We start from the raw sequence: 19511 nt of genomic DNA, 5'->3' as shown, positions 1-19511 counted from the left end.
AAAGATGCTATGGAAGAGAAAGAATTTTATTTTCCAAGTTGAGAATGATTTGAAAGTGGATTGACAGGCTACAATAATGATATAGAAAAAGACACTATACTGGCTACACAAACAATATTTTAATAATTAAAAGGGATATACAAATAATAAACAAAGAGAGTGACCTGTATAATTTTCCAATATTGCAGTTCCAAAATAGACTTGTAAAAGCTCTGAAGAATTTTTTGATAAAGTATAAAAATGACTCAAGTTCTTAGACATTATTTTGAGGGGGCTAAAAAATTGAGATTGTTAAAAATAAAAGGAATATAAAGTTGATTATTTGTTCAATATTAAAATAGATAAGCTGAGATCTTTGGTAACCCTTAATGAATTTTTGCTGAATTCAGGACTTAAATGATGAGGCGTTAAAGATTTGTTTAAAGGTAAGAGCTAGAATATGGGAAGAAAAGCTCATTTGTTGCATTTTAAAAGAATATCATAAGTTACTAAAATAGTTTATGCTTGTGAGGAAGTATTTCTTTATATATATTTTCTTTCTCCATAGTATAGCTCTATTTTTCTTTCTTTTTTCTTTTATACCTTCTATTGATCTTTTTATTCTTGGATTGATCTTAGTTTGTATTGGTTTTTGTTGCAATGTTAATTTTTAATAAAATTACTGTATTAAAAATGGAATGTAAACTATATCCAGTATAGTTTTCTAAGTATGCAATTTTATAGGACAAGATATGTCATGGATATTTTCTCACTGTTCAGTATTTTTTATCAAAATATCTATACTTAAATTTTTTCAATTTTGCAAGTGGCAACCTATCTATCTTAATGTATATATTTTCACTTTTGTCTTTTTTTTATGAACGATAACTTAATATTGGAAGTTGTCTCAAGATAGATGATGTTCCTGATATTGGGAAAGGAGTATATAACAAAGGCTAACAAGAAAAGTTGCATTTAAAAAATGTCATTTTCAGTACATTTACATTGATTCATGTATTAAAGTTACATGTAAACATTTCTTTTGTTAAGAAAAGTTTAACACAGAACTGAATTCAGATGTTTAAATAGATTTTAAAAAGTCATTAAAAGACACAGCATCCTGGATTGTTGTTCTACTAATGAAAACAGTACAATGAAACACCTGACATCTTAAATACAATATTATCACATAAAGCAGTGTTTACCTACTGCTGTTGTTAGAATTTGATTCATAGCATGGCCAAATTTCACAGATGCAGAATGTTACAGGTCTCGCTATCACAGGTGAACCAGAGTTCTGAAACTGAAAATCTACCAGGTGGTGGGAATCTTAAATAAAAGCACAAGCATTGCTTAATGAGCCGTGGTGGTGCCGTGGTTAGAATGCAGTACTGCAGGCTAGTTCTACTGACCGCTGGCTGCCTGCAATTTGGCCGTCTGACTCGCACCAGGCTGAAGGTTGACTTAGCCTTCCATCCTTCCAAGGTCAGTAAAATGAGGACCCAGATTGTTGGGGACAATATGCTGACTCTGTAAACTACTTGGAGAGAGCTGTAAAGAAGTGGTATATAAGTCTAAATGCTATTGCTATTAATGCTGAAAAAACAGAGAGCTGGTTTAGAGCTTTCCTACTGCAAACATTGGTGCTCTTCCTGCCTTATATGTAGCCTACATAGCATACAGTTACACTTTGACATTATCAGGCCCACCATTATCAGCATCTTTCATTGGGCTTCGTTTTTATTTTATTTTTTTTATTTTATTTTTTTGCAGGGCTGTCTGATGGGTGTGATGAGTCTATTTCAGTTCCTGATGACATTATTATAATCACTTTGCTGAATTACCATAAAGCCCAGGAAATAAGCTATTACCCAGCATCAGTCCTCCCAAACATTATCACAGAGCACTGTGTATTCACAGAACAGCATAAACTGTCAAAATTAGAGTCCATTTAAAACAGCAGCTGTTCCTTCTTTTCTAAGCAAGCTCTCAATGTAAAAACCTCACTCTACGCTGATCTCCTTTTAATGCAGCTTTCAACAATTAAGAAGAAACAGCCAATCTTTTCTAAAATGACATATTTTAAATGGAAATTTCTTCCTCACCAAGCTCTATGCCTTCAGTAACTAACAAGTGGGAAGAAAAACATTTAAGTCAAACAAACTTCCCCAACTGATTTTTTTCTCCACTTGTAGATTAAGGTTTTAGTACTAAAGAGTTAGGCGTTATTGTTTGCTCTTGACTTTTTTTTCACAATAAATTATCCCTCTGCTATCTTGACTCTGAGCATTTAGTCACCTATCAATTTATTTGATAACTCAGTTATAATACATCATAACTAAGACTGGATTGAAACATCTGGCACAAACACAGGGCTAAGGTAGCAGTATCAACCAAACACTTTGCATGAGATTACGCTTATAGGTATATTTATTTTGAGAAGTGGATCTTGTCTTTGCATTATACATTTAATGCACATTATTTTGTTATAATTAAGTACAATATTCCAGTTGGATTAATTTGCAGAGTATAAAGAAAATCTATCAATATTTAGTTGGGACAGTAGGCATATATTTAAAGATAAGATCATAGATTATTTTTCCTTTGCTACCACAGTTCAAGCCACAGATGCCTTCAGCATTATTTCCTTAGCAATTTTCAAGAGAATGGCTCTTTGGGACAAAGTAAGTGATGGCCCATGACTGTTTCCAGGAGTTCTAGAGAAAAACACATCTATTGACTTCTAGACCCTCCTTGCTCCCCCCATTCAGTCCACATTTACAGTGGAAACATAGTGGTAGGCACTAAAGGCAACTAATCAACTACTCAATGGAGTGCATTTAATTTCTGGTAAAGCTGAAAGGAAAGAGAGATAGATTCAAGAGACTGATGGACAGATTGACTGACATCCAACTTTGGCAAAACCTTCCTCTCAAAATCCATTCTAGCATTTATTTGATAATGGAAAAGAAGTACTTCAGCTTGGCTATAGCTATGCCTAAATGTATTATAGTTTTATTTATTTTCGATTAACTAGAAGTTAATAATCTATGGAGATTCTCAGTCATCCATGCCACGATTGTCTCAGTTCAAAGTCCAGTTGCCTTTTGAAAAAGCACCTTTGGTAGAAGATAATAGAGACTTTTAAATACTCCAGGGTGGGATGCAACTGGTGTTACTACCAGTTTGGTGACTATGTTTTGCGTGCCTGCACACACGTGTTAAAAAAAACATCAGCTGTGTTGCCCGGACAGCTGAAAAGCGCTATGCGTGGGTGCGCAGCATTTGAAAAGCCTCTTTTTTACTGTTTTTTCAACCTCAGCTGTGCCACACAAAGCAGCTGAGGTTGAAAAAGCAGGAAATAAAGGACAGGTAAGAGCCTGGGCAGGCAGGTGAGCCAAACAGCAGCAAATACAGAACCAGTTTGGTGTCTGCTGCTCTTCAGAGCTACTGGTTCTATAGAACCAGGCAGAACCAGTAGCATCCCACCCCTGAAATACTCTCACTAACAAAGAGGAGACAAATGTCAGCTATGAAAAAGACCATGTGTTATTGGTGATCTCTCGTGAAATGCCTTTCCTGGTGAAGTTACTCACCTACCTATTTGAAAATCAACTTTTGAACTCATTGTAGAGAAGGGCAGCTTTATTCTCTTGGACATTTAGCTGTGAATTTTATCCCTTGCATATTTTGACTTTTTTTCTTATTGCTTTAAAATGTTTCTCATTTTTATTTTATTGCCCCAGTTATCCTGGAAAACTGCATACCAAACATTTTCAGTGTTCGTTTTTAAGAAATTGCTATGTGACAGGGAAAGGAGCAGTGTTGCTTTAAGAGTCAACAGTAAATTAACTTACCCCAAAGAGTGGAATAATTAGCTGTTAGTAGCTTATTAAAAGACTGGCAAAGGCCAAGCAGCCATCTGGGATCTCCAGTTTCCACTGATTGTTATTATGTCAAGATCAGCAAGCTGTATTACTTTTCATGTCACTGGGCTAGCCCTTATTTTACATGTAGATTTTAATGAAAGATACACCACTTTAAAATTAGGAATTCATCAGATGCATTATTAGAATGCTTTTATAAAATGAACAGTTTGGTTCTCTACTTCCAGATCACGAAATACTTTGAGAGTGAGGCACTCACATAAGCAAGCACGCATACATACACACGCATACATACACACAGAGAAGATCAATCAAATATTCACTTTGTGTCAAGTGAAACCTGAGCCTCATCATAAACAGTGCACTCTAATAATACATCAGAGAACACTATTTTTGCTTCTGTTAACACACAATGCAGCCATAATGCCTCCAACTCCCAGAGGAATCATTCCTCTTAATGAAAATTAAAACCAAGTCAGACTCAGATGCTTATTCACAAATAAAGAAGAATGGGTTTAACATAAAAGAGATACATTAGCGTTGTGTTCGCTCAAATTACTTATTATAATCCCTAACATATTGTTATGTTCTCTTCTCCCACACATTATACGTAGAATATGAGCCTCTTAACTATACATAGACATACATTTTATACTGAGATTTAAGAACACTATGCCATTTAACTATGTTATTAAACATATAAGGCTTTCCTAAATTAAAGACATCAAAAATTTTTAGCTATTTTATATAAACATTTTCATTTATAATTCAGTAATATTGAATAAAAAAAATGACAAGTTTTTTTCCCTTGAATTCACAAAAGTGAATTCTCTGACCATCCAAACTTCACAGGGCAGCAAAAGTCAGATGTGAAATTGTAAAATCTTCCACTCAGTATCCAAAATAAATCAAGTAACTAAGCCTTTCTCAATTCAGCTTTTTCCAGATCTGTTGTATTCCAAATTATCTCTCATGTTCCAGATCTGTTGAGACTATGGGCTTTCTGGCCCAACTTGAAACTGGGTACTTGCTGTCATAAATAATAATCTGGTTCAGGAAGACCAGAGTATCTGGAATAACAGAGGTTTTTTTATGAAAAAAAAAAACCCTAAGACCTGCAGTATTAACTAAAACTTGTTAAGCAAATGGAACTTAAATAGATATTTATGCAATGAGTTAATTCTTCTTTGAACACAAAATATTTTAAAAATTAGCTATGGTTGCCCTACTTTTTGCTGCCGTAAAAACATACACAAAAATAATACCATAACATGAACAGGTTAGATATATTTTATATAGACAGCCCAATTTATCTACATGAGAAATGATCACAGTTTTTTCCCCAAAAGTAATTTTTCGGAGGGGGGGGAACTCCGTAGAGAGGATTGATCTGGTTCCCTGCCTTTGGAGAAAAGTTATTATACCGGATAGCCTTCCAATCAGCAAAGCAGCAATAACAATAACATAATTTTCCCATTCTATACAGCTTAAAATACAAATATGTTTCCCAAGTGTATATTGAAAGTTAGAAAAATCCCAGAAAACCAGTCACATAATGCAAAGTAAGACATTCATCCACACCTTTGAACCAATGAGAAATTGCTGCTGGATTGACTGAAGTGGAAAGCACTTTCATTCCTTCAGAGGATATGGTAATTAAAAAAATACATGAATGTGCTGAGATGGATAGCCTAACCAAATTGTTAAAAAATAAACAAGATAGTGACTATTATGAAATATGGAACATTTGGTATGATTGGTTAAAGAAAAGGTAATATTTGATATTTGGCTAAGTTATGGAAATGACAGAAGACATGCATTTAATTATAAACTATATAGAGAAATTAAAACATTAAAAGAATGAAGGAGTTATTGTAACAAGGCAGATCATGTCCATGATAAAGATAAAGAAAAAAAATTAACCATTGCTCAATATTCACTGTAAAATGTATATATGTGTGTATATATATATGTTGATTTGTCTGTTTTAAATGTATGTTAAATAAATGTTTTTTCTAGAATAAAAAGAAAAGAAAGAAAGTTGGAAAAATCTCAGAAAACCAGTCATATAATGCAAAGTAAGACATTCATCCACACCCTTGAACCAATGAGAAATAGCTGCTGGATTGACTAAAGTGGAAAGCACACATCTGAGACTCGGTTCTACAATCTAGAAACAATTTAACTATCAGCTAAATTCTATTATAGCTCCCTATAGCTTCATATGAATATGACAGCAAGATAAATACAGGCATTATTAGGAAATCACCCAACTTAGCTACCAGACAGGCCAGCAGTATTTTGATGACCAATCAGATTATGGGAACAAACAGGGTTTTATAGTTGTAGAAATATTCAGTACATATTACAGCTACAATGAATAACTTCCTTTGATCTGGATAAGAATATTAACCAAGCTATTCATGTATGTATGTATGTATGTATGTATGTATGTATATGTATACCTATATTTCAGAATATTCTTTGTCTGAAGTCAAACTATGAACATTGCCCATCCTATATTGCCAGTCCTATATTCATTCAACCTCCTGATCAGTGGTTCTTCAGTGGCTTGGTGGGTGTGGAAGGGGAAGGATACTGTAAAATCTCCAGTCAGAGCTGGTATTTGCCGGTTCTCCAAACTTCTCAAAATTTCCACTACCGGTTCTCCAGAACTGGTCAGAACCTGCTGAATACCACCTCTGCTCCTGATCTATAAAATTTTCTTGCTGCCTTTTATACAAGACTGACTTCATTATTGCCTTTAAAAAACAAAAAAAACAAAGCCTACATTTCCCCATAGTAGCATCATCCATCTTTCTCAGGCTGTCATCAACCCAGATATAGAAGGATGAAAGATCAATTCTCCCACACATTCTTTCCCATATATGAAGCACAGCTTTGAGTTGACATTTTATCTAGTACAGGAGAAAAGATCACATGGCTTCTAATCCATGATGATTTCTCATAAGAAATGTTCATTCACAAGTCAATTTCCCCTCTTTTCTATGTTAATTGCTTATTTTTAAATAACACTGTTATTCAGACTGAAAACTTCATCACAGCAAAATCTAAAGGACAGCTGCATTTCAATCCACGCATGGATATGGAGTATCAGTTCAACTTCAGATTGAAGACTGAGCACATTCAACTAACTTTTACATACATAGACACACATAGGAAACTAACCAGTTTTCTAATAACCAGCGCTTACTGCAGGATAAATGTTTCATAGTCTTTGGGGTATAAGATGCCATTTATGTGCCATTTTTTTAACAAACCTCCTTCACAACCCTCATTTTTTGCATTTCAATGATAGCAAAGCAAGATGTTTTTATCTTTTAGAAACACTTCAAAATAGAGTTTCAAGTAAATAAAAGTTGTAATACTCAATGGAAATTACAGATCAACAACTCAACCATTTTAGTTGAAGTTGGTATTGCAGATGTAACAAAACCATTTCTTTTGTAATTAGACCCTATTGCAGCACATTCTTTTAATTATTGGTTCCTGATGGTTTGCTTAAATATTTATGTAAACTCTTGGCTACAAAGCTAATCATATTCACAAGACTTTTAAATCCCAGTGGTATGGATAGAAAGGGATACAGATATTTATTTAGATCACACTAAGCATGTAAAAAGAGATAAGTGAATTTATCCTAGCCACCTTTTGTTCAGCATTATTTATTTGCTTAAATAGCTCAACATACTCCTTCCAAGTGATCTGTGTCTGTCTGTCTGTCATGGACTTGAACATAATGCTATAGCTTTCTGTTCTCCTTGTACCTTTTAATGGCATTGTACTTGCAAATTTATAAAAAGGCATATCTAACAAATTTACACTTTTTTCTATAGGTCAAAGGCAACTGAGCATATTTCATTTCTTTTTTTCAGAAAAAAATATGCATGTAATGTAAGATTGGGTTATGACCCAAGGATCCATAAGTGCTCTTTCACACATTATACTGCAGAAAATTTAAACTAAAAGAAGTATTAGGAGATGGCAGAGGTTGGTGATTTTTGATAGTGCTGTGTTGTTTTTGTGTTGTGTGATCTGGGGGATGCTGTATAAACCCAGGCATACCAGGACAAACAAAATGGCAGTTTGAAGTCCCATCAGGAGCAGCCGGGATATGAAAGAGAAGGCTGAAGAGTAGATTGGCTGGTGGAAAAGATCGAGCATTTGGAACTTATAGATGTTGAGGAGAGCTTGAGAAAAATGCTGGAATTTCAAGAAGCTCAAAAAATAATTCTTTTCCTTTTTTTTCTGCAGCTTTTTAATAGGGTAATCATATTAAAGTAATAAGGAACACCTTGTGAATTAGGGATGGTGAGGACGACTCAGTGAAAACAACTGTAAAACCCTCCATATGGAAAAGCTGTATCATCTGTTCAGGAATACATTAAGAATAATCACAAATTATTTACCTATAAGTACTATAACAAATAAGGTTCATTTTAATTTAGAGGAAAACAGTGTGTATGTGTGCAAAAAGGTTTCTGCCTCTTTTTCCACCTTCTAACATATGATAGCAGTGGTAACTGTGATTTGGAGTGGATCTAGAGACAAAATAAGTTGTCAATATGTGAGCAAAACAGGCCAAAGGAAATACTGTGATATTAGGAGGGCTGTATTATTGACCACATGGCTCTACCTGACAAACAGAAGACAAATCAGAAACTCTTGCAATTACAGTATAGAAGAACTGCAGGTGGAAAGGATACCCCAGTTAAGCTTAAGATAAGGAAAAGGAATTTATTTATTTATTTAATCATTTATTACATGTGTAGTCCACCTGACTTTCAGCAGGACTTAAGAAACACTCAATGAGCTCTGGTTAAGCTAATGTTAAAGCAACAAGAAAATAGACTAAGGCTAAAGAAAAAGTGATATACACAACAGACCGGAACATAAAATTAGCAAGGGAAACTAGTTTAGGAAAGTTGAAAGATATTAGTGGCACTAAAAGGCATTTTGCATATCCACCTAACCTTATGGAAAAAAACCCTAAGCATATTAAAATCCCAAAATTAACAGAACAGATGGATATAGAATCTCTTTTTTCTCCCAACATTTAAGAGTGTGCAACTGTATTTGCATGGGCATGTGCAGTAGCTAAATTTTATGTTGCTGTACTGAAAGCAAAATACAATTGGTTAAAAATGTAATTACCTTTGTTCCAGTGGTGGGATTCATTTTTTTTTACTACCAGTTCTGTAGGCGTGGCCTGCTGGGCATGGCAGGGGAAGGATACTGTAAAATCTCTGGTCAGAGATGGTATTTGCCGGTTCTCTGAACTACTCAAAATTTCTGCTACCTGTTCTCCAGAACTGGTCAGAACCTGCTGAATACCACCTCTGCTTTGTTCTAAATATTATGTTAACTAATATATTGTTAGGAGATATACAGTTTTTATTTTAGACTTTTTTAAGTTTTAGGTTTATATCACATGGGTAACAGCTGTATTAACATAGTAATAGAAGAATGAATGTTATGCTATATGATTTATTTTGCTAGTTGTTAGTATATTATTGCATTTATTTGTTTTACTCTTTTTTGTTCTTTTAAATTGTGCTAGTCATAGACTGAATAAATATTTATTGTATTTTCATGGCCAGAGGGGCAATGGGTTAGTGGTTTAGTACATAACATTAAATGTAAAGCCTAAGAGATTACTCCGTTTTACCTGGCAGAAATATTATAGATTAGTAAAAGGAGGCAATCTTACATGAGAATAATGTACCTGAATATACATGTAGGCATCGACTTATGGAATGTCCATATGTAGCTCATGAATGTGGGCATCAGATATCCTCACTGATATCTGACTTTCCAAATGCTATATTTTCCACCAGCCAAAGAGATCCATAGATCTTCATTTCAGATCTTGCTAACACTTCCTGGGTCCTTGGCTTCATTCTCAGAGAGGTTTCTTGCTTTTCCACTCCCTTCTCGGTACAGGTCTGGTCAAACAGTCATATCTGTTCCAACACCATGCTAATTATCTGAATAGACTCTTGGCCCAAATTCTTTCATTATTTCTCTTCTTCATACAGTAGCAATTTATCTTGTGCCTGGATTTCCTCCTAAGTTTCTTAATGAATGAATCTGTGTAATATATACTGTTAGCTGCATTCTATCCCATAATTGTAGTTGTATCCATCTACACTATCATACCTGATAAAAGATGAAGCAACCTACAAACTGCAAAGACAAATAGATATTCAGATCTTCTGTTTATATTCCTCAAAGGATTTGACGAATGTGCTACCATCAGCAAAGAAAAATGGAAAAGTTAAATGCACATAAATACTGTGTGTGTATGTGTATTCATAAATGAAAAAATAATAGTATTTCATTTTACAATAAATTAAAATGATTTAATTTATCATTTTAAAATGACAATTTTCAAATGGCTTAATAAACCACAAAACAAAGCATGCTAGTAAATGTTCTTTCTTCTTTCTTTAAAAGACAAACCACTAAATCATTTCTTCTTGTGACAACTTGATCTGGAATGTTGGTTTTTGTCCTAAGCAAATTAGGATCATAGTAACACATGAAGGATGGAAAATGGACTCTTTTATTTATGTTACCCTAGGTAGTTGTGAGCTTAAGATTTTGCACAAGCATTTTGCATTCAATAATGTGAATACCTGCATATCGTGTTACAGTAATGTCTGCAGCACTGGCTTGAAAGAATATAACCCAGATAAACATAGGTATGCTTAGCTTTGAGTAAAATCAATAAGATCACTTGATTTGCAATTCAGCCTTGAAAAATTTCCATAAGTTCTGAATATCTTAGAATTCCATATAAATAAAAGCAATTAATTCTTATTTACATAACACTTTGTAATGTTTAATGACTAATATATTGGTATACTAAAAACAGCCACAGTAATGATCTCACCATAACTTGCTAGTAAGACATGTTGTACATGCAGATATTTTACAATCTTGGAAGATCTACTTATTATGATCTGCTCTTCCATTATGAGACAAAGAAGTGCTTGAATAGATAAAAGTGAAAGTAGACAACAGAGAACTGGATGAAAAAATAATCTGACAAAATTTAAATTAATTTTCTATTTATTTAGATCTCAACTAGAGGGCACTACCTAGTCAACTTTGATCTATATAAGAAACTATGTAGGATGAGTGGGGTTTAGAAATTCTTGAGCAAGCATGGAAAGGCAAACCACTTCCAGGTCATGACAAGATATAATTTAACGAATTAATTAAGCAAACCACTGATTCTAAATGACTCACAATGATTTACAAGTAAGTAATCCATAAAACCTAAAATTTACAATTATAAATCCATAAAATAATAATTACAATAATAACAATAAAACAATGCAATAATACAAAGTAAGATAGGATTTGGCAAAAATTAATCCAGACTTTCAAAAATGTGCAAGATATTATTTTAACACCCTTATATACATAATTACAGATACAAATTGGTCTTCTGGAGGTGTCAAGCAGGCAAACGTAGGAAACAAGAAGCACTTGGATTTCTAGAAAGAACTTTATTGTCAGTAGGATAATGTAACAGAATCTTGAACTGTCAAAGCACTACTCAACTTATATCTAGAATAATTAAGCCAGGGTTACTTTAAGTCTCTTTTATATTTTTTCCTGTGCCCCGGAATCAGGAATCTTTTCTGTAACTACCCTGCTTCCTTCAGTGATGGTCTTGTTCCCTCCTCAATATTTTCAGAGTCTTTCATCAAAGCAGGAGAAGCTGCTCCAAGGAGTAAGGGCCACTATGGAAAAGGTCTGCCTTTGAGTCACCTCTCTCAGTGTTTCTCATCCTTGGCCACATGAAGATGCCTGGGCTTCAACTCCCATGCTGGCTGGAGAATTCTGGGGGTTGAAGTACTGGCATCTTCAAGAGATCAAGGATGAATAATACTGGCCTATCTCATATCCTACATACTGTATATGGAATATCAAGCATTCCCAACTGAGGTGAAAGGACCTGAAGGATACTGTCCTCTACTCAATAGCAACATTATTTTTATGCTTTTATTTACTATCCTAGGTTAAGACTAAAATAATGTAGACTTCCTAGTGCATTTGTGAATTGGGAACTTCCCATTATGCCATGCTAGTTTTCCACGGAGGCTTCTTGTCTTCTACTATTAAATGCTACCTGCTCAAAGAGAAATCAATATTATTTCCTCAAGGGAACAATAGCTCTGTTTATATTTAAACATGCCCATAGTTTACTGTACATAAGCCTCCAAATGGAGCCAGAAACAGACTACAAGGTGCAAAAGGAAACCGAAGATAACAGGCAGCCAAAGATAAGAATGATCATTAAAACAGACATAAAATACTCTAGGAATGGAGATATCTATACTGAAATATAACAGGAAGGTCAATTATTGTTTCTTTAACTAAAGGCTATCCGGGTAATAAATTAAATGGCAAATTGTGACTATGTATTCACTCAAACACAACTGCTAATTTGAACTCTATTACTTCTGCTCTAATTTTTGCCATCATGTATTGTGGAGGAGGTAAGATAGAATCTACATAAGGCCTATTAAATTCCATTTATTCCTCCCCCCCCGCCCCCCCCTCCAAAAAAATCCTGTCACTTCAGTGCCACTTCAGAGCCTATTTCCTATTAGCATCTTATTAATGGTACTTTTTATTACTCCCAGGGCTTGTATTTTATGTTTTGATTATTTGTATTGTTTGTATTGTATTGTAGTATTTTTTTTATTTCATTGTAAGCTGCCCAGAATCATGTAAATCAAATAAATAATTAAAAAAAACCTTTGACTATTTGGCTGTTTATCATTTTTATATGGTCTATAGAGACTTATATGATCTAGAACTTCACAAAGACGCATACTTTCTTTCCCTTTATTTTTTAGCTTCTGCCATCATTAACTATGTTCCTGTTACATATCTGCTACAATTATATAAATAAGTACTTCTGAGGAGGAGGAAAAGGGAAGGAAGTAAAGGGGAACATTTTTTCCTTGTACTATGTATTTTCTAATAATTTCTCCTACCTGATATAATTTGTCAACTTGAGAGAGAAATCCAACAGCCTAAATCATTGATTATTGGCCGCATATCATTAGAATTTAAGCAATACAATTTAAAATTATTGAAAAAGAGTTGCAAATGAGTCCAGGTGCCTTAGAAGAGCCAATAAATGTGCTGTCCTGGGTAGGAATTATTTATCTTTGCACACTTACCTTTGAAGCAACAGATTTTTGTATTGAGCATGAGGCCATTTCCATTTTTTATGAACATGCTTGAAACACTGGCATTCAACAAAGAGAACAGAACCTTGTGAAAGTATTCAGAATCTTATGTGGAACATCTGCATTCTTTGATGTTTGTGTGGAACAGAATCAACACATACTTTCTGCTCAACAGAGAATAACTCTCATAGTTCAGATTCTGATTTCTACCTTATATTCACCTATATTTATATTTCTGCCTAGAATTCCCTATATTGTATTGGCAAAACATATTGCATTTCCAAACAGCTTATTTGGCAATAAATGTTGAAAAATCAACAGTCCCCTTGGATTTAAGTTCATTTGAATATTTATTGAATAGTTTGACTTTTGGCACCATAATGTATGTAGGTTGCTGAAAGGAAAATTAAACCTTCATACCTCACTTAACGTGCTTGAGGGAGACAGGCATTCAAGAGAACATGTTTGCATTGTGCAGAGTCAGTACTTCTATTTCCACTAGATTCATGCAACATAAATTCTTACATGCATCCCCGGTATGAACAATTATTTGAATCTCACTATACTGTTTCTTTCCTCTCACTTTAATTTTATGGTAAGTTCTGCATCTCTTTTTTTGTATACACTATATGTAGCCAATTTAGATTTGTACATTGTTATCCAATAAAGTGAGTATCTTTTGAGCCAGGGTGCTCTCACAGTTAACCTACAGCCTATTTAAGCACAATTGCATAGGTTCATTATACAAGACAGACCCTGGCTGTCTGCCTAACACTTTTATTGAGTAAGCTGATTATCTAGTAAACAGCCTACTGTAGTCTGCCTAATTGTTGCTACAATAAAGATGAGAAGTTCCATAGTAAGTATTATATATCAGAGTGCTCAAAACACTGGTGACTTAGCTGAATCTGATACATATCTCTTCCTCACTGCAAAAAGTTCTACAATTTCTTTTTCTTCTTTCCATTGCCAAATGCCATATGGCAGGAGTTCATCAATAAATTATAGACTGTATTTCTTACAAATAGCAAGAAAGGTCCTATTTTTTAAAAAATAAAAGCATTTGTAAGATTACAAACACATTTAGAAGTAACATCTCAACATTTTACATATATGTTAATAACCAGAAACATTATTTTCAAAGGAAAATTATCTATACCTTTACTTCTACCTATATGGTATGAAGTTGTAAGTCCACATAAGCACAGGTACGGAGAAGTGTCCATCAGAGAGAAGGCAAGAGAAAAGAACAGAAAGAAAGACATAATAAAAAAAAACAAAAAAAATTAGATCACACCTCACATCACTTGAACATAAACCAATGAACACAGCACAAAAGAAACAATACTCAAAAGCACACATATTAAAACAAAAAAAGAAAGTAGAATCACAAACTACACACAGTGCAGATTAAAATATAATATTAAACTCTTTAACTCCAATTGTACATGGAGAAACGCCAAGCTCTTATTATAGAAGCATGTTAAAAATCCAGAAAAACACATCAAATTGATCATAAAGAAAACAAGGTTAAAACAAAGAAAAAGAGAACAATATTCCGTGGAAATATATTTTCCACCTACCCACAATGGTGTAGGATGAATAGCTTGCATAGTTGTACTGGATGTATAAAGACACACTGAATTTTATATTATATTCCCACTGTATATAATATGTATTTAAAAATACAGTTATTTACACAGTAGCATGTTACATACTCTATATAATTTTGAAGAATTTAGGGAATGAATTAGCTGAAAAGAGAAATATAGGTGTTCAAAAGAATGAGGCTAAGAAAGAGAAATGAAAGAAATGCCAGATGACTAAATATGACTAAATATAAGGAACATGAAGAAACACAGACATGTTTAGAGGCAGTCTAAGGACCCAAGATCGCCTTTAAATTGAACAGACTACATTTGTTGTTTACCAACTAAAAAAAAAAACAAATTAGTTTGGCTTATGCATAACATTGTTACTTTTGCTTAGCAATATAGAACATCTGTCCACTTTAACATGAAAACCACACTACTATGCTCATTTAACAAAGCCAGGTTTAAAAACTGCTGGCTTAATACAGCCTGTATACAATATGTCCTACTGGCCAGCACCATTCATTAATATTCCAAAATAGCTGTGCTGTGAATTCACTTGTTTTTATTTCTTGCTATGGCCAGCAAATAGTATTCCTTAGTATTAAAATGACTACTTGACTTACAGAAGAATACTCTACAAATGTATCTCATAGCAAAGGATGCAAGAATCAGATATTTGGGTCACTCTAATTTCATTCTGTCTTTTTCTTTCCAGACTCACCATTTTTAAAAAAGGTACATTCATTCTCTGGCTGGAGCTAACAATAACAATGTAAAGGGGGTTATCAGCTCCCAAACTGATCTATCAGAACATGGATAACCTGCCATAATTGCCTGTTTCTATTTATTCCAATGTTGCTAAAGTGGAACGCTTGAATTCCATTCTGAATTTTATACATTATACATTTATACATCTTAATGTTGTGATTCCAGCTCCTTAGTTCCTCTCCGGCTGCTTGATGAGATAAAGATACATGCCCAATTATTATGGTTGGTCACACAGTCAGCCAGATGGGTTTGTCATATACACCCAAATAGATACTGAGTCTTTCCCAAGGACCTGGGGTAGGCAGATATTGTTTGCTGGTCACAGGTACCATTGCAGGATATAAGCTGTTTTAAGTAACACTGCCTTTTGCAATTGACTGATGGTGATTTTTGTCAATGCTGATGATGTTCAAATGGTGCTCCAGTTGTTCTGAGATTACTATCTTTGCTTTATTTTTTCACAGTCATTCTACTTCTACTTGCAGGTTTTGGTATTTTGTATTATTAATTATTATTAGGCCACCTAACTCCCAGCAACATGTCTATCTAAATCTTTCATAATCTGATGTGGAATACTCCCAGCAACTGTATCACTTCTTTATGATCAGCATAACACCAATATATCTGTGACTTTCAAATAATGCATCATGATAGGCAACTCAAATTTAATAAGCATGACCCGTTTTAGAATTAGCTCTTTCAGCAGATCAATCCTGCAGACCAAAATATATGTATAACACTATAAAACTTAATGTTGCAAAGTGACAGGAGAGTGACTGTTCGCCATGAATGTTGCCTCCTAGGTCCTTGTTGCATGCCATGAAAACTGTCATCATGAGCTTACATATCACTGACTAATTTTGAAGGCCAGTGACTAACAAGTCACTGTACTAGAGTTGAAAACATGAAGGTTACACATCCACACAAGAGAAGGAAAATTTTGCATTTCTCCTCTAATATTGCCTTTACATGTATACATGTAAATTCAGTTATTCATTTATTCATTTATTCCAATACATTAAATTATGAACATTATTTTCTGTAGAGTCTGGCAAATGAGTGATACAACTGCAAAAAGTTTGGAGAAGATATATAGCATCTTGATTGTTTTCCAAAAGGGTTGCTTATTGAAGTTTTAATTAGCTGACGAAGAAGGCAGGAAAGAAAAGACTTACCTTGTTCGCTCATCATCAGATGTGAAAGGCCTTTGAGAAACAGAAAGAAAGTAAATAAGACGGAATAAAGCAGAAAGAAAACACAGGAAGACATGTGTACCTTTACATAGCTCAGTAATTTGGGGAATATCACATACTTCATCAATGAATGTATGTCTGTTGTATTCCTTGCATGCATGTACACATACACACACGTGCGCATGCCCAGAGCTTCCTCCATTACAGGAGAAAGTCTGGACTGCAGAGGAAAAAATAAGAAATACAGGTAGTCCTCAACATACAACCACAATTGACCCCAAAATTACTCATTTAGTGAATGTTAAGTGAGTTTTGTCCCGGTTTACAGCCTTTCTTGCCACAGTTGTGAAATGAATCACCACAGATGGTAAGTTAGTAACCCGATTGTTAAGAGAATCTGAGTTCCCCGTTGACTTTGCTTTGTCAAAAGATCGCCAAAGGTGATCACATGACCTTGAAACACAGCAATGGTCATAAGTATGAGTCAGTTGACAAGCATTTGAATTTTGATCACACGATTACAAAGGTTGTAAGTGTGAAAAACAGTCACTTTTTTCAGGGCCCATTGTAACTTTGAATGCTCACTAAATGAATTGTTGTAAGTCGACGACTACCTTATACATTCCATCAGTGTCAGTGAGACTGATCTTCACATAATTAGTTGTTTACATTAAGTACAAGCCCTGGGAAGTAGGACAGCTTATTTTTTTATTTTTTTTGTTTTGAAGACAATCATCCTTATTGCATTGCAAATATTATACATTCTGGTGCATGTTCTTTATTAAGAGTCCATCATCCACCATTAACCTCAAAACATCACTGTAGTTCTTCAACCATTTTTAATTCACTTTGATAGCAGGTCAGGACATCAAATTAATCTATCAGATTTCACAACCAATACTAGCCTTTAGATTAGTAATTTAAACAGCAATGCAAATTTTCCTGACTAAATGCTTTAAAACATACGGAAATACATTTTGAAATCATCAACGCAACCAAATGTTTTCTATGTTCATGGGAGGAGTTTCTTACATTTTGGGAAAACCATAGCTGTGTGAAAGATTTGAGAAATGCTTTCTATGGATTTTTGGATGTTCCAAAGTATCTCTTTCAAAGGATTTGCACAGCCCTAGTAATGATCTTTTCTTTTTCTTTTTTACTTCTAGAAACCTAAATCCAAATCTTTCAAAGTAAGCAAATATTCATCCAAAAGAACTCTTTAATTGATGGCATGTATACCTATTATTATATGTATACTTCTTAATTCTTGTGATTAAGAATTTTATCTGTATGTGTGTTGGATAATGGGGGCAGGGAGGTAGATAGAATTATCAGAAACTATAGTAACAAATATAGTAACAAACTACAATTGAAAGGAAAGGAAAGGAAAGGAAAGGAAAAGAAAGGAAAGGAAAGGAAAGGAAAGGAAAGGAAAGGAAAGGAAAGGAAAGGAAAGGAAAGGATAGGACAGGACAGGACAGGACAGGAAAGGAAAGGAAAGGAAAGGAAAGGAAAGGAAAGGAAAGGAAAGGAAAGGAAAGGAAAGGAAAGGAAAGGAAAATAAATTTAAAGCACTGAAAAACCAATGTCAGAATATTTGGATACATGATTGAATTTTAAAAAAGCAGTCTAAATCTTATCAATTATTAATTTGTGTCTTGTGCAGTGAAAAATGCTCATTCATTGTTTGCGATATATGGGATTGAATTGATGTTTTTAATGTTTGATAATGATGTTGTATGTTTACCAGCTGTGGTTGTTGTTTAGAACACAAAATATCCAAAGGAAAACAATCCAGATGCTAAGGATCTGGAAGGGGGAAAAAAAACCTGTGCAGGGAAGTTGGAGATGCTGGGTATGTTACGTCTAGAGAAGAGAAGATTGCAAGGAAACGTGTTTAAGAGTTTGATGGCTATCACGTAAAAACGGGGCGGAAGTGCTCAGGGTTTTTTTTTTTTCAAAGAAGACAAGAAACAATAGATTCAAATTACAATAAAGCAATTTGTAGCTGGACATCAGACCTAATGTAAGAATTGTTCAACCATGGAACAGAGGTATGTTTAAATACAGGTTAATGATTCATCTCTTGAAGATGATACTATAATGGATTTCAACAGTGAGCAGAAGATTGGACTATTACCTTCCATTCCATGATTCCGTGAAAAGTTGATCTGTGATTTTAATATTTTAAATGTTTTAATGTTTCTTTAATGTTATCTAAAATATAACAAGTTTATGTTTTATACATGATGTATCCATTTTATGAAGTTTGCACTGCAAGGGACTTAATCAGTTTTTGATATTAGAACTGTATTCAATATGTCTTACAAATAGGATTTCCAATAGGGCCTCATTATAATCCTAGGTTTTTTGTAAGCTTGTCTGATAAATTCAGCTAACTCATTATATTTGGCAGATGACTGCTACAATATTCAGATTAACTGTAATGATGTACTTTTCATGTCTGCAGTTTACTGGTCAAAAAGCAAAACAGATATGTTGATAATAAATTTAAGAATATGTGATTTAATATAAGGTTTTGCTCATCCAATTGTCAGTTATTATTAATATACTTCAGGATTTAGGCAATTGTTTTCCAACAAGAAAAGAGAATTTCATAATGCTGATAATAAAACACAGGACACCCCTGTGTTTACTGCATGCTTTCTCCTTTGGATTTGTCTATGTGATTGTGTGCTTTTAGAACAAGTGCTGATGTTTGATCAGAAGTGATATTGATAATAACCTTGCAGCAAAAAATGACATATTTATTGATTATATTCAAAATTGTTCTTTGCAGAGGCTTTCATCAGCTGGATAGAGAATATGATATTAGACTATCCATCTATTAAC

General features: G+C 33.9%; 1 protein-coding gene across 19 annotated transcripts in view; it reads right to left on the bottom strand.

Annotated features, from left to right (window-relative positions):
* NRXN3 (neurexin 3) overlaps positions 1-19511 on the bottom strand; it is a 1274597-nt gene that overhangs the window by 1168232 nt on the left and 86854 nt on the right. For all 19 annotated transcript variants that reach the window (XR_015741112.1, XR_015741113.1, XM_087922067.1 and 16 more), the window contains exon 4: positions 16641-16670. Coding sequence is in view for 17 of the 19 variants with exons in the window: in XM_087922067.1 (XP_087778193.1) it covers positions 16641-16670 (30 nt within the window). In the remaining 2 variants the exon portion in view is untranslated. The remainder of the gene's footprint in view (positions 1-16640; positions 16671-19511) is intronic.

The sequence above is a fragment of the Pseudonaja textilis genome, chromosome 1 (assembly GCF_049901715.1).
Source record: "Pseudonaja textilis isolate UNSWEBS1 chromosome 1, rPseTex1.2, whole genome shotgun sequence".
Taxonomy (NCBI): Eukaryota; Metazoa; Chordata; class Lepidosauria; order Squamata; family Elapidae; genus Pseudonaja; species Pseudonaja textilis.
This window is presented reverse-complemented; position numbering and strand designations above follow the sequence as displayed.